General features: G+C 46.5%; 1 protein-coding gene across 3 annotated transcripts in view; it reads right to left on the minus strand.

The window, feature by feature from the left end:
• The window catches only part of hoatz (HOATZ cilia and flagella associated protein), a 55446-nt gene that overhangs the window by 14871 nt on the left and 25864 nt on the right, over positions 1-14711 (minus strand). For all 3 annotated transcript variants that reach the window (XM_068054393.1, XM_068054392.1, XM_068054391.1), the window contains exon 4: positions 4963-5022. In XM_068054393.1, the coding sequence (XP_067910494.1) occupies positions 4963-5022 (60 nt within the window). The remainder of the gene's footprint in view (positions 1-4962; positions 5023-14711) is intronic.

Consider the following 14711-nt stretch of genomic DNA (forward strand, 5'->3'; position numbering starts at 1 on the left):
GTAACGACGTGGCCAACGCATCTCAGCTCCGGGACACCGGGAGCAAAGACACGTCTGGCGTACCTGAGCTCCGGGAAGCCGGGAGCAGTGATGTTTCCGAGGAGGAACAGATGGAAGCAGCTGAGGACAACCCAATCCCCTCTGCCTACAAGACCCCCCCCCCCCGATGTCACCCGAGCGGAACAAACACTGCATGAAAAAGCAGGAGGGGTTTCTGAGCCCAACCAACGTAAAACTGCTTGCGCATACGATGGGTATGCAGGAACATCCCGAAGGACTGGGACTAGCAAGGACAAATGGTATGGGAAGCAACAAATAACTTTTTAAAAATGGGTGTAAGAATTGCTTCCATTAATGTGCGTAGCATTAAATCTACTACACGATGTGTTTCAACCTTGGATTACCTTGCCAAGGTCAAAGCTGACCTACTGTTTCTGCAGGAGTGTGGAATACCACACCTCAGCACCTACAGGCAGTGGTCGCGGTGGTGGTCCCACGGGCCATCGATCTGGTCGGGGGGTAATGATTGCCGTTCCTCCGGCCTGGGTATTCTGCTGCGGGGAGGTAACTTCACCATCTCCGAAGTTAAGGAGGTGGTGGGCGATCGCCTCCTCGTAGCAGACGTGATGTACAACAACGCTCCGCTCCGGTTGATCAACGTGTACGCCCCGGTACAACGCAGCGAGCGGCTGACCGTCTTCCAGCAGCTCCCACTGCTGCTGGCGACGTCCAGGCCGGTCATCCTAGGCGGTGACTTCAACTGCATCATCGATGCGGCTGGACGATCCGGCAGTGACAACAGCAAACTGGACGCTACGTCCAGATTCCTAATGGAAACAGTTAAAGATGCCAAACTGCACGACGTCTTCAGCAAACCTGCAGACGGAGCGCAGCGTAGATACACATGGTCAAGATCTGCCCGTTCCAGGATTGACTTCCTGTTTGTGTCCCGTGCCGTCACGGTCAGATCCACCAACATCACGCCGGTGTTCCTCTCCGACCACTGCCTCTTACTGGCCGACTGTCACTTACAGGACGACCAGTGGGTTGGCAGAGGGACGTGGAAGCTCAACGCTACACTGCTGAACCCAGAGAACGTTGAGGAACTCAAAAGGGATTACAAAGGTTGGAGGACCGTGAAACCCCTCTGAGTCTCCAGTTCACTGGTGGGAAGCGATCAAGGAGAACATCAAGAGGTTCTTCATCCACAAAGGTGTTCAGAGGGCGAGAGAGAGACAGAGGGAAATGTCCCGACTCCAGAAAATTATGCAAAATCTACTCCGGTTGCAGTCAATGGGGGTCGAGGTCAAAGCGGACCTCCAAGAGGTGAAGAGCCAGCAGGCCTCGCTCTTTGCCAAGGAAGCCTCCAAGATCATCTTCCGGTCCAGAGTCCGCTCAATTGAGCAGGATGAGACGTGCTCGCGTTACTTCTTCCAAAAGGTACACAGAGAGAGCTCTGTTATCAGTAGCCTGAAGGAAGAAGATGGCTCGGTAACGTCTTCGCAGTCCGACATACTAAGGATCAGCAAATCCTTTTATGCTGGGCTGTATGACGCGAAGCCCACAGACAGCAAAGCCTCCCAGTCCTTCCTGCCTTCCTGTCATCTATCACAGAGGTCTTAGATGACAGCACGAGGGGGAGACTGGACAAGCCGCTAACTCTGGACGAGCTGACAAAGGCCGTCGAATCCTTCGAGACGAGTAAAACTCCCGGGAGCGACGGCTTATCGGTCGAGTTGTACTCGGCCCTGTGGGACTGGGTCGGCCCGGACCTGCTGGAAGTATACGAGAGTATGCTCCTGGCCGGCAGCATGTCAGAATCCATGAGGAAAGGCATCATCACCCTCATTTACAAGCAGAAGGGGGAGAGGGCAGAAATCAGAAATTGGCAGCCCATCTCACTGCTTAATTTTGACTACAAGATTCTGTCCAAGTCATAGCCAGTCGAGTCAAATCTGCTCTGGAGTTGGTGATTCACCCCGATCAGACCTGTACTGTACCCGGCAGGAAGATCTCTGATAGTCTCGCGCTACTCAGGGATACGATCGCCTACGTACGGGACAGGAGGGTGGACACCTGCCTCATCAGCCTGGACCAGGAGAAGGCTTTTGACAGGATATCGCACACCTACATGATGGACGTGCTTTCCAAAATGGGGTTAGTGGAGGGAATCTGCAATTGGATCCAACTGCTCTACACAAACATCAGTAGCGCAGTCTCAATCAACGGGTGGGAATCGGAAAGTTTCCCGATCAAATCTAGAGTCAGACAGGGCTGTCCTCTCTCCCCGGTCTTGTTTGTTTGCTGTATTGAACCCTTTGCTGAGTCTATTAGGAAGGATGCGAGCATAGGAGGGGTGACAATCCCAGGCAGCGGAGGCACTCAGGTTAAAACCTCCCTGTATATGGATGACGTCGCCGTCTTCTGCTCGGATCTGCTGTCTGTGCACAGACTGATGAGCATCTGCGACCAGTTCGAACTGGCCTCGGGAGCCAAAGTTAACCACGGCAAGAGCGAGGCCATGTTCTTTGGGAACTGGGCTGACAGATCCTTTGTCCCCTTCACCGTCAGGTCAGATTACCTGAAGGTGCTGGGGATATGGTTCGGAAGGGCCGGGGCGTGCACCAAAACATGGGAGGAGCGAGTAGCCAAGGTACAACAAAAGTTGGGCATGTGGGGGCAGCGATCTCTCTCCATTGTGGGTAAGAACCAGGTTCTCAGGTGCGAGGCGCTCATGTTGTTGCTCTACGTGGCGCAGGTCTGGCCCATACCCCACTCCTGCGTCGTGGCAGTCACCCGAGCCATTTTCCGCTTCATCTGGGGATCTAAAATGAACCGGGTCCGGAGGGACACGATGTTCAAATCTCTGGACAAGGGCGGGAAAAATGTACCCAACATGGCCCTCATCCTGATGACCACCTTCGTCTGCTGTGTGCAGACCTCCAGTACGCAAACTCCAAGTGTCACTACGTGCTGAGGTTCTATCTGTCCCCGGTGTTGCGAAGGATGGGCTTGGCCACATTGCCGCGGAACGCTCCATGCAGTTGGGCCGTGCCGTACCACCTATCCTTCGTGGAGCAGTTTCTGCGGGAAAACACCTTTGACCACTGGTCCATCAGGCAGTGGGCTGCACGGAATGTCCTCAAGGGCCTACGAGAAAAGGAGACGGTGGATCCTGTCGGATGGTTCCCCGAGCAGACCGTCAAAGTCATTTGGCGGAATGCCTCATCACCAGAACTTTCAAACAAGCACCAAGACGTAGCTTGGCTGGTGGTGAGAAGGGCCCTTCCCGTCAGATCCTTCATGCACACCCGAAGTCTCGCCCCCTCCGCACAGTGACCCCGCGTTGGCTGTGGTGGGGAAGAGACGGTCGCCCACCTCCTCCTGGAATGTGTCTTCGCAAAGCAGGTGTGGAAAGAGATGCAGTGGTTTTTGTCGAGGTTCATCCCAAGCAGCTCTGTAACACAGGAGTCTGTGCTCTACGGGCTGTTCCCAGGGACGCACACCGAGACAAACATCAACTGCTGCTGGAGGACTATCAATTCGGTGAAAGACGCCCTTTGGTCTGCCCGAAACATGCTGGTCTTCCAGCGTAAAGAGTTGTCCACCACTGAATGTTGCAGTCTGGCACATTCCAAGGTCCAGGACTACGTGCTGAGGGACGCACTAAAGCTTGGGGCGGTCGCAGCAAAGGTTCATTGGGGAAAGACCACAGTGTAAGGTCCCCCCACCAAGCTGAACTGAGGGGCTGGATCCATGGGGAAACCCCTCGAACTGTATCGGGAAAATTTCTGTCTCCTGTATAATGTAAAAATGTATCTGGCAGGACAAATGTGAAATGGAAGGGTTGTGAGGCAACTCATAATTGTATAGAAGGAAACTGATCACCTTTGCACTGTTTGTATTTTTTGACTTGATGCTGTTTTAAATTGTTTGGGAATGTAATTTTTACAGATTTTTAATGAATAAAGTATATTTTGGAAATAAAAAAAAACAGATTTTGAAGGAAATGAAAAGAAGATCTTTTGTCCTCATTAATGTGAAATGGAAGCTTGCCCAATTTCACCAAGCGATGGGGACCAAGTACTTCCAGGCCATAAGCAGACAGGATCAGCTCCAGTAACATCTCCTCCTGTACAATATAAGAAAAGACATCTTCTACCATGCCACTCCACACTAAACCTTTGTCAAGGGCCACAATCTCAAGCAGAATGGTGTTTTAAGGCCACTTTCAAAAATCCTCCAACACATTCTATCACTAAATGATGGGCATGGGCCTGTACCAGCGATAGCTCACACAGCGAGCTCCTGATTTCATTGATGCCACATAGTGCAGTTGCTGAATATCCCTTTTATTTGTGTCACAGATTGCCCCACCTCTTAATTACCACTTTCTGTTCTTTATGAAGAGCAAAAGGAAGGACAGAGAAGAGCTTTAAATCCCAACTCCAGCAACATCTCACTTGCAAATGGGATGAGAATGGAATGCCAGGGTCTGGCAAAAGTTACAGACGGGAGGGGGGGGGGGTGGGGTGGGGGGGGATGGCTGCATAATCCCCCAGTACTATTATACTAATTTTAGCTGCTTCTAATTGCAGCCGATCCCACATAAAATTCTGAACCTCATGAAAACAAATTGCACCATGTAGGATTCATTTATCTGAATGCCATTTGGAGGATTTTGGGGACTAATGGGGAACTGAAAGAACAGCAAAATGACAGAGTGAGCCAGATGGAAGGAATGGCTTCCTAATTCATAATACTTATTGTCTCATATTACATGGATGAGTTAAAGTCACAAAGCTGTTATAGAATAGTGGCAATTCTGATCCCAAGTGTATGCCCACTTCTAGAAATTTGTCCAGTACAACCTGCAGGCTGATTTCTGGTTGTAGTATGTTGACTGGTACATGTATCCCCAGAAGTCCCTGCATCATCTATGGAATGAATCATTTCTCTTACCCGTATTCTTTCCTCCCTCTGTTTATTGATTAACTCCAAGATCTCTTCTCGCTTCTTTGCCTGCAGAAAGAATGATTGTAGTCATTGCTGTTATTTGTTCCATTCTTTATCCTCCGTTCCAGGAAATCACAATTTAGACAATCTCTGCATCTTCCTTCCTCAATAAATAAAAGCGCCTTCTGTTTCGGTCATTCTGATGTCATTAACTTACATCACCATGGCACATTATGGAAGCTCCACACAATCAATAACTTACAAATCTCATGAAGCATTGTTACAGAGACAAATACAGCAGCCCATTCTGTGCACAGCAACATCCAGAACAGGCAATGAGACAAAGAACCAGTTAACCTATTTTTGGTTGCGAAAGGAAGGTTTGATTGGACACCAGGAAAACGCCATGTTCTTCTTAGAATAATAGTGCAGGATGTGTAACATCAACCGGAACTAATGGAACAGCCAGACAGCACCTTTCTTTAAAGGATAGCACCTCTAACAATTCAGCACTCCCTTAGTACTGCACTGGACTGTTACTCTAGGATTTGAAATCATATTGAGGATAAGGCTTCAACCAATAGCCTCCACAAAAGTGTAAACACCAAGTCAAGTTGACACATTACAGTCCATTCTTATTAAAGTTTGCCTTTCAAATCTGTTTTCTTGACATTTTTTCCCTCCCCTCCTTTCTTGAAGGTGTTGAATCCCTATGGGTAGGATTCCAACAGCACTGGTGGTTCTCTGAAACCATTCCATGTGTGAACCTCGACAGAGGATGACAGCAATCTTAATCATGGAATGCACCACCCACGCCCTGATCCAGTCATCAGCCATCCAACAGCCGTGGACGGCAACTGTCCACCGTGGAAATAGACAAACTCAGTTCTTTGGACTTTCTGGTCTGTAAGGATCAGTAACACACTGGACAGTGCATTTACCCACAGAAAAATCGAAGAGCTATCTCTCTTTGTTCCTTTGCAGAATTTCAGTAATGCTTAGAACCAGAAGGGTTCTCTGTAATTAGTTAGCATGTTTAATATTGATGTATGATTACCTTTAAGAGTGATGTCCCTTTAAGATCTTAGTATGCTAATGAGCTCAGTTCCAGGATGTAGTCATGTGATTACTTGCCAGAGGCACTCCACTACTGGAACACCTGGAGGCAGGCTCTGTAGATAGTTGGCTCTGTACTGTGTATAATAGTTTAGCTGTAAATAAACCTGTTTGAGATCTTCAACCAACTGAACTCTCCACAGATCTCATTTATGTTGCATCAGACAATATAAAAAGAACTCATTACAAATATGGTTCCAGTTGCCCTATAATTTCCTTTCCTTTATAGCACAACCTCCTCTGCAAATCCTGTGACAGTGAATTTTGCAGTGACAGGACCACAATAGCCTTTCAAGGTGGTCCATCCAGATCATTTCAGCTAAACTTTTATCCATTGTACTTTTCCCTTTATTAACCTAACAGTATGTATTATTTAAAACAATATACAGATGAACATGAGTAAAAGGCTATAATTTAATTTCACTGCTTGAATGATGCCCCATAAACCTTTCCCACTTCTCTCCTGTGGTTTATGATGCAGTCTAAATTCACCTCATTCCAACCAACTCCTAATTCTGTACAGATTTTTATTTCTCTACTGAAATCAGTTAACATACATCAAACTAACACTGCCTCAACCTGAAATCTTTTGATTCAGTTATGAATTTTGGGGATTTAGATTTATGATCGTTTTAAGTCAACTAGTTAATCTTGCCATGTAATAAAACATCAATGAATGTATATTTGATATATACCAGACTTGTAATGATTGCAGAATTCCACATCAGAACTGAAAAATATCCGTTGTGCGAAGGCAACAACCTATTGCACTCCTCTCAATGAATCAGTCACTGCACTCAAAACTTTCATTTTTAGTAACTTTAATTCTATTGATGAAAACTAAATGTTGCACTAATGTTCTCCCCTCAACGCTTGAAATTATGGACTGTCGCTAGGGTTCAGTGTCACACTCCCACACTGCTCTTTACCAACTCATCCAATTGGCTATTCTCCATGACTCAGCCCTTACAGTTAATGGTGCCACTTGATTTTTGGAGAGGGATCATCGCAGCCAATAGTCCTAACCCTTCACCAACATCTACAAATGTGCATCTTTCAGCAAGAGTAACTAGATAGCAATCGGGAGCAAGAAGTCCAATTAAATTTCCCCCCTCCCTACCCTTGAGTCAGAGCTAATTATTTGATGTGCATAGCTTGGGTACTGAATGTAGAACCCGCCTGATCTGTATTGGTCAGTCTCACACCAGGAATTGCAGTTCCCAATAGAGCTATTAGGAGAGTTACACATTATATTCAGAAATTGGAAGATTGTACTGTATTGCAGATGTGTTCACTTCTGTCCTTTCTGGGTACAAGCTCAAGGATTATACAAAAAGTAAGGAATGGGAAACGCCATTTAGATTGCCTCTCAAAGTGCACCTTTTAGAAAGACTGACTTCAATTTCACATCCTCAAGATGTCCCAAAGAGCTTTACAGACTAAGAATTACTTTTGAAATGCAGTCATTGTTGTTTTGTAGACAAATGTGGCAGCAAGTTTGGGCATGGCAAGATCCAACAAATTGCAACGGAGGTGAATGTGCAGTTAATGTGTTTTTGGTGATGCTGGTTAAAGAAATATTGTCCCATACACTGGAGGAACTCCTCTGCCCTTCTTTGAAAAGTGTCGTGGGACCTTTTATGTTCACCTGAGCATTTGAGATGGGCCCTCCATTTAACATCTACATTAACAGTGTATTTACAGCATTTTCTGCTTTGATTTCATACTTTTCCCACTGACTCAATCCCCAACTTCTTTCATTTCTTCTCAATAACCACATTCCTGAAAGCAGATATTGTCTTTGTTACATTGCACATTCTCTGCAGGCCAGTAGGTGTGGTGACCTGTATTGCACAGAGTACTCCTGAGGAGCTGTAACCTTGCCACAAAAGGGTTAAGCCTAGCATTCAATTACTGTTCTTCATTCACAGGCTAGAAAGGCTGCAAAGGTTAATTAGTTAAAGAGTCTCTGAGCAAGGCTGACCCTTGACTCTCTTAACCACTAACAACCGCTGAGCATGTTCTGGGCGCTGGCCCCTGCGGGAACTGCATCCCATCTTGGCACCATAAATCCCTAAAACTGCAGCTTTCTGCAAACCTGACAGGGCTTAGGCATTTGTCAGTGCTGCAGAGCATTTACACAAACTGTTCCAATTTCTAAGAAGTCCTTCGTGTTCTGTTCTCAAACACTAGTAAGCTGAGCAACAGTGTAAAGAGTTATGAAGAAGGGTCACTGTTAACTCTGCTTCTCTCTCTACAGATGCTGCCAGACCTGCTGAGTATTTCCAGCATTTCTTGTTTTTATTTCAGATTTCTAGCATCTGCAGTATTTTGCTTTTATATTATGTAACAAATGCTTCTAGATACAATTCCCCATTTGAATCAGGTGATCTCATGTGGGTCTGCATTGAGGTTGCTGTTGACCTCAACATTCCTGGGCTAGTGAGGGAGGAGGAATGTTAACCAGCTAGGGTTCCTGCTCCTGATCACTATCCAGCAGCTCCTACTACAAGGTGAATGGTCTATAAACTCAGCCATACATTAACTGGCCAACTGAATCCCCAACATTGCAGGCACCAACCACCATATTAGGAAAGGAAAAAAACATTGTAGCACCCATGTTTAAAACAGGTATGTCAAAAAAGGACAGCATCTGTTTAAGGCACCCTGTGTGCTGAGGCAGCATCTTGGGACTGCCTGCTACCAAAAAAGTAAGTTTCTGAAATTTACTAACCTGAATGTGGAGCCTTTGCCCAAAAATGAGCACGCCTGAACTTCTACCCATCATGTGCTTGGATATTGGGTGACCCCAGCCTACTGTAATATCCTCCACTATTAAGTAAGTGTTCTGACTTTTTTTGTTCTGGGGATGTGGGCGTCGCTGCCTAGGCCAGCATTTATTGCCCATCCCAAACTGCTGCAGTCCTTGTGAGGTAGGTACACCCACAGTGCTGTTAGGAAGGGAGCTCCAGGATTTTGACCCAGCGACAGTGAAGAAGCGGCGATATAGTTCCAAGTCAGGATGGTGTGTGGCTTGGAGGGGAACTTGTAGATGGTGGTGTTCCCATGCATCTGCTGCCCTTGTCCTTCTAGGTGGTACAGGTCATGGATTTGTAAGGTGCTGTATAAGGAGCCTTGGTATGTTGCTGCAGTGCATCTTGTAGATGGTACACACTGCTGCCACTGTGCATCAGGGGTGGAGGGAGTGTATGTTGAAGGTGGTAGATGGGGTGCCAATCAGGTGCGCTGCTTTGTCCTGGATGGTGTCAAGCTTAGAGTGTTGTTGGAGCTGCACCCATCCAGGCAAGTGGAGAGTATTCCATCACACTCCTGACTTGTGCCTTGTAGAAGGTGGACAGGTTTGGGGAGTCAGGAGGTGAGTAACTCACTGCAGAATTCTCAGCCTCTGACCTGCTCTTGTAGCCACAGCAGTTATGTTTCAGTTTCTGGTCAATGGTGACCCCCAGGATGTTGATTGTGTGGGATTCAGTGTTGGTAATGCCACTGAACGGCAAGGGGAGATGGTTAGATTCTCTCTTGTTTTAGATGGTCATTGCCTGGCACTTGTGTGGCACGAATGTTATTTGCCACTTTTCAGCCCAAGCCTGGATGTTGTCCCAGTCTTGCTGCATTTCTACATGGACTGCTTCAGTATCGGAGGAGTCACGAATGGTGCTGAACATTGTGCATTCATCAGCGAACGTCCTCACTTCTGACCATATGATGGAGGGAAGGTCATTGATGAAGCAGCTGAAGATGGTTGGGCCTAGGATACTACCCTGAGGAACTCCTGCAGTGACGTCCTGGGACTGATGATTGACCTCCAACAAACACAACCATCTTCTTTTGTGCTAGGTATGACTCCAAAAGTGGAGAATTCTCCCCGATTCCCATTGACTTCAGTTTTGCTGGGGCTCCTTGATGCTATACTTGGTCAAATACTGCCTTGATGCCAAGGGCAGTCTCTCACCTCACCTCTGGTGTTCAGCTCTTTTGTCCACATTTGGACCAAGGCTGGAACGAGGTCAGGAGCTGAGTGGCCCTGGCGGAACCTAAACTGAGCCTCACTGAGCAGGTTATTGCTGAGCAATTGCCGCTTGATAGCACTGTCACCGACCCCTTCCATCACTTTGCCAATGATCGGGAGTAGATTGATAGGGTGGTAATTGGCCGGGTTAGATTTGTCCTGCTTTTCGTGCGCAGGACAGGTGCAATTTTCCACATTGTCTGGTAGATGCCAGTATTGTATCAGTACTGGAACAGCTTGGCAAGGGGCACGGCAAGTTCTGGAACAAATCTTCAGTATTATTGCTGAAATGTTGTCAGGGCCTATAGCCTTAGCAGTATCCAGTGCCTTCAGCCATTTCTTGATATCACATGGAGTGAATCGGATTGGCTGAAGACTGGCATCTGCGATGCTGGGGACCTCAGGAGGAGATCGAGATGCATAATCCACTCGGCACTTCTGACTGAAGATTGTTGTAAATGCTTTAGCCTTGATTTTAGCACTGATGTGCTGGGCTCCCCCATCGTTGAGGATGGGTATGTTTGTGGCACTGACTCTTCCTGTCAGTTGTTTAATTGTCCACCACCATTCACTACTGGACATATCAGGACTGCAGAGCTTAGATCTGATCCGTTGGTTTTGCGATTGCTTAGCCCTGTCCTGTTTGAGCTGCACGTAACCACCTGAGTGAGATACTAGAGTGTCTGGCACCTATGAAATGCTGCCAAGTTTAAGTCACAAGAGGAGATGAGAAAATAAAATGAAAATCCTTTTTATACTGAATTCCTGGCTAGCACTCAATTGTGTCTCCAGGAATTTGATGACACTGTGTTTCGCAAACCAGGATTCAGGAGAGTAAGGCAAATAGTGTCCATTCCTTTCCTCCAAGCACAACAAACAAAATGCACTGAGCTGGTGGTGGATTTATTCCTGTAATCTCCACTACCTTGATTTGCATGGAGACTCCAAACTGAGACTGCACCATTCAAGTTACAGAGACCCCCTGGGGTAGAGGGCTCGAAGTCATACATAATTACATAATCTAATATAGTTACTGAAGCATAAAACACCTGACATTTACAGCAATCCTATCTAAATTGATGGAATTAATCAAACTGATCTGGGTGTTATATTTGAATATTTCACTACAAATCTTCTTAATCCAACAATTTCTTACACCTCGATCACACCAAAAGTTCATACAGAGTGGAAACTGTAAATCGATTGTCCATATTGTCATGAAATTTGAGAAATTAAATGATTATTTCATCAAAAATGACACTCTGACTCCTAATCAGATTGCTAAGGAAGATGTAATGGATTCTAATGGACGATATGTAGTGTATTGCCTCATTAATCAGAGGCATAGGAATGCTGACGAGGTGCTTCTGGTGTGGCAGGCTGCAGGTCTTAGCAGCTTTCTAAACCCATCCAGCCAGATTGCTTGCACTTGGCAGCATGCCCAGCTGAGGGTAGCTTTGAGCAAACAATGCACTATGAGAATGCACTATTAAAAAGCATTTACTTTTTCCGAATGTAAATTTATTTACAGAACATTCCTGTCTACCAGAATTTTCTTTTAAAGGGGACATGTGCTCAAGTAATGATTAATTACTGAAAATAAATTAATGAAAGGCGATATAGTTCCAAGTCAGGATGGTGTTTGACTTGGAGGAGAACTTGCAGGTAGTGGCGTTCCCACGCATCTGCTGCCCTTGTTCTTCCAAGTGGTAGAGGTCGCAGCTTTGGAAAAACATTGTCATAGTCACTTATGGCACAGAAGGTGGCCATTCGGCCCATCTAGTCCATGTTGGCTCTCCAAAGAACTATTCAGTCAATTCTAAAATATGAAGACTGACAGGATAGCAACATCAATCCTTGTCCACTCAGAAGGAGAAAACTCCTTCCTCCACATTGTAATGAGTGAATTAGAGAAATAAAACAAATCCTCCATCGAGGCATTGGTTGTGTAACTGGAGATAGTCACAGAAAGGAGTGAGCAACTGAGGCACCCAGAATTTTCTCACAAATGGCAACAGAATTGTGGAATAAGTTACCAAGGAAGAAACTTGAAACAGAAAATATTAATAGCTTTAAGAGACAATGAGATGCATTCATGGAGATAAAAACAATTGAACAATATGGTGAAAAAGCAAGTAAAGAAGGAAAGAACTGTATTAATATGACCTCTTTCACAAACTCAGGATATTCCAAAGCACTTTAAAACCAATAAATTACTTTGAAGTGTAGTCACTGTTGTTATGTGCAAATCAAGGTCCCATGAACAGCAATGAGATAAATCCACTCTGTAATGTGTTTTGGTGGTGTAGATTGAGGATAAATGTTGGTCAGGACACTGGAAGAACTGCCCTGCTCGACTTTAAATACAACTTTTTACATCCACCTGAATAGACAGACCAGGCTGCAGTTTAACATCTCATCCAGAAGACAGCACCTCTGACAAAGCAGCACTTCCTCTGCACCATGTCATTTTAGATTATGAGATTAAATGCTGAAGCAGCACTTAGAATCACAACCTTCTCACTCAGAAGCAAAAGTATTAACACTGAGCAAAGTTGACATTTGAAAGTGGGGTTTATCCATGAAAAAGAGACAGACTCTTAAAGCAGAGAAGGCTGAGGGGGGACCTGATTGAGGTTTACAAAATTATGAGGGGCACGGGTAGGATAGATAGGAAGAAACTTTTTCCCTTAGCGGAGGGATCAATAACCAGGGGGCACAGATTTAAGGGAAGTTATTGAACTTCATTTCCCGGCGGAGCAGCAGGAGAAGGTAGCGACTCTTCGGTGGGTGAGTGAAGGCATCAGGAGCTGTGTTTTAAAAGTAAGTACTTACTGTTTTACTTACTGTTTTCCTTGTCTTTGAGTTTCTTTTGGCGCCGGAGGAACCGGAAGCTGGTCGGCAGCGAGGACTCCTGGGTAGGTATTTTCCTTAAAGGTGCGGAGCTGAGTAAACCCGAGCCACTACACATGTAGTGTCTCCCACCCATCCTCCTCCTCTAACCTAATAATAAGACCCTTTTTACCCTCCTCCTCTAACCAAAAAGGACTGAGCAGGTAAGCTATTTACTGTTTTTGTTAATATCTATAGTTGTACTTAACTAAGGGGTAATTGAATAAAAGAAATGGCAGCCAGTGTAGTGTATTGCTCCTCCTGCAGAATGTTCGAGGTGAGGGAAACCTCCGGTGGCCCTGCCGACTTCACCTGCTGGAAGTGCATCCGTCTCCAGCTCCTATCAGACCGTGTTAGGGAATTGGAGCTGGAGCTGGATGAACTGAGGATCATTCGGGAAGCTGAGGGGTTGATAGATAGAAGCTACACGGAGGTCGTTACTCCACAAATCAAAGGCAGCTGGGTAACAGTTAGAGGTGGGAAGAGGTCAGTGCAGGGATCTCCTGTGGTCGTTCCCCTCAACAACAAGTATACAGTTTTAGATACTGTTGGGGGGGACGGCCTATCGGGGGCAGGCTGCAGTGACCGGGCCTCTGGCACGGGGTCCTGCACTGTGGCTCAGAAGGGAAGGAGGGAGAATGGGAGAGCACTAGTCATCGGGGACTCGATGGTGAGGAGTACGGACAGGCGGTTCTGTGGGCGCAGGCGAGACGCACGGATGGTTTGTTGCCTCCCTGGTGCCAGGGTCCGTGATGTTTGTGATCGCGTCTTCAGGATCCTTAAAGGGGAGGGGGAGCAGCCAGAGGTCGTGGTGCACATTGGCACCAACGACGTAGGAAGGAAGGGTGGCACAGATGTTAGAAGTGAGTTTAGGGAGTTAGGCTGGAAGCTGAAAGCTCGGACGGACAGAGTTGTTATCTCTGGTTTGTTGCCGGCGCCACATGATAGTGAGGCTAGGAATAGGGAGAGAGCACAGCTGAACACGTGGCTGCAGGAATGGTGTAGGAGGGAGGGCTTCCAGTTCTTGGATAATTGGACTGCATTCTGGGGAAGATGGGACCTGTTCAAACAGGACGGGCTGCATCTGAACCAGAGGGGCACCAATATCCTGGGAGGGAGGTTTGCTAGTACTGTTCGGGAGGGTTTAAACTAGTTTGGGAGGGGGATGGGAAACGGACTTGTAATCCAGGGACCAGTGGGTCCACTCAGAAAGACAAAGAGTGTAGTGAGGTATTGGGGAAGGTAGCACTGTCACAGAGGACAGATGGGCACGGAGAAGGGTTAAAGTGCGTATACTTCAACGCAAGAAGCATCAGGAATAAGGTGAGTGAATTGAAGGCGTGGATGGGCACTTGGGACTACGATGTTGTGGCCATCACTGAAACGTGGATAGGTGAGGGGGAGGAATGGTTTTTGGAGGTACCTGGTTATAGATGTTTTCATAAGATTAGGAATGGTGGTAAAAGAGGTGGGGGGGTGGCATTGTTAGTTAGAAATAGTGTAACAACTGCTGAAAGAATTTTCGAGGAGGATCTGCCGACTGAGGCACTGTGGGTTGAGGTCAGGAACAGGAAAGGAGCAGTCACCTTGATGGGAGTTTTCTATAGGCCCCCCAATAGCAGCAGGGAGGTGGAAGAGCAGATTGGGAAACAGATTTTGGAAAGGAGCAGAAGTCACAGGGTAGTAATTATGGGGGATTTCAACTTCCCAAATATTGATT

The sequence above is a fragment of the Heterodontus francisci genome, chromosome 22, assembly GCF_036365525.1.
Source record: "Heterodontus francisci isolate sHetFra1 chromosome 22, sHetFra1.hap1, whole genome shotgun sequence".
Lineage (NCBI taxonomy): Eukaryota > Metazoa > Chordata > Chondrichthyes > Heterodontiformes > Heterodontidae > Heterodontus > Heterodontus francisci.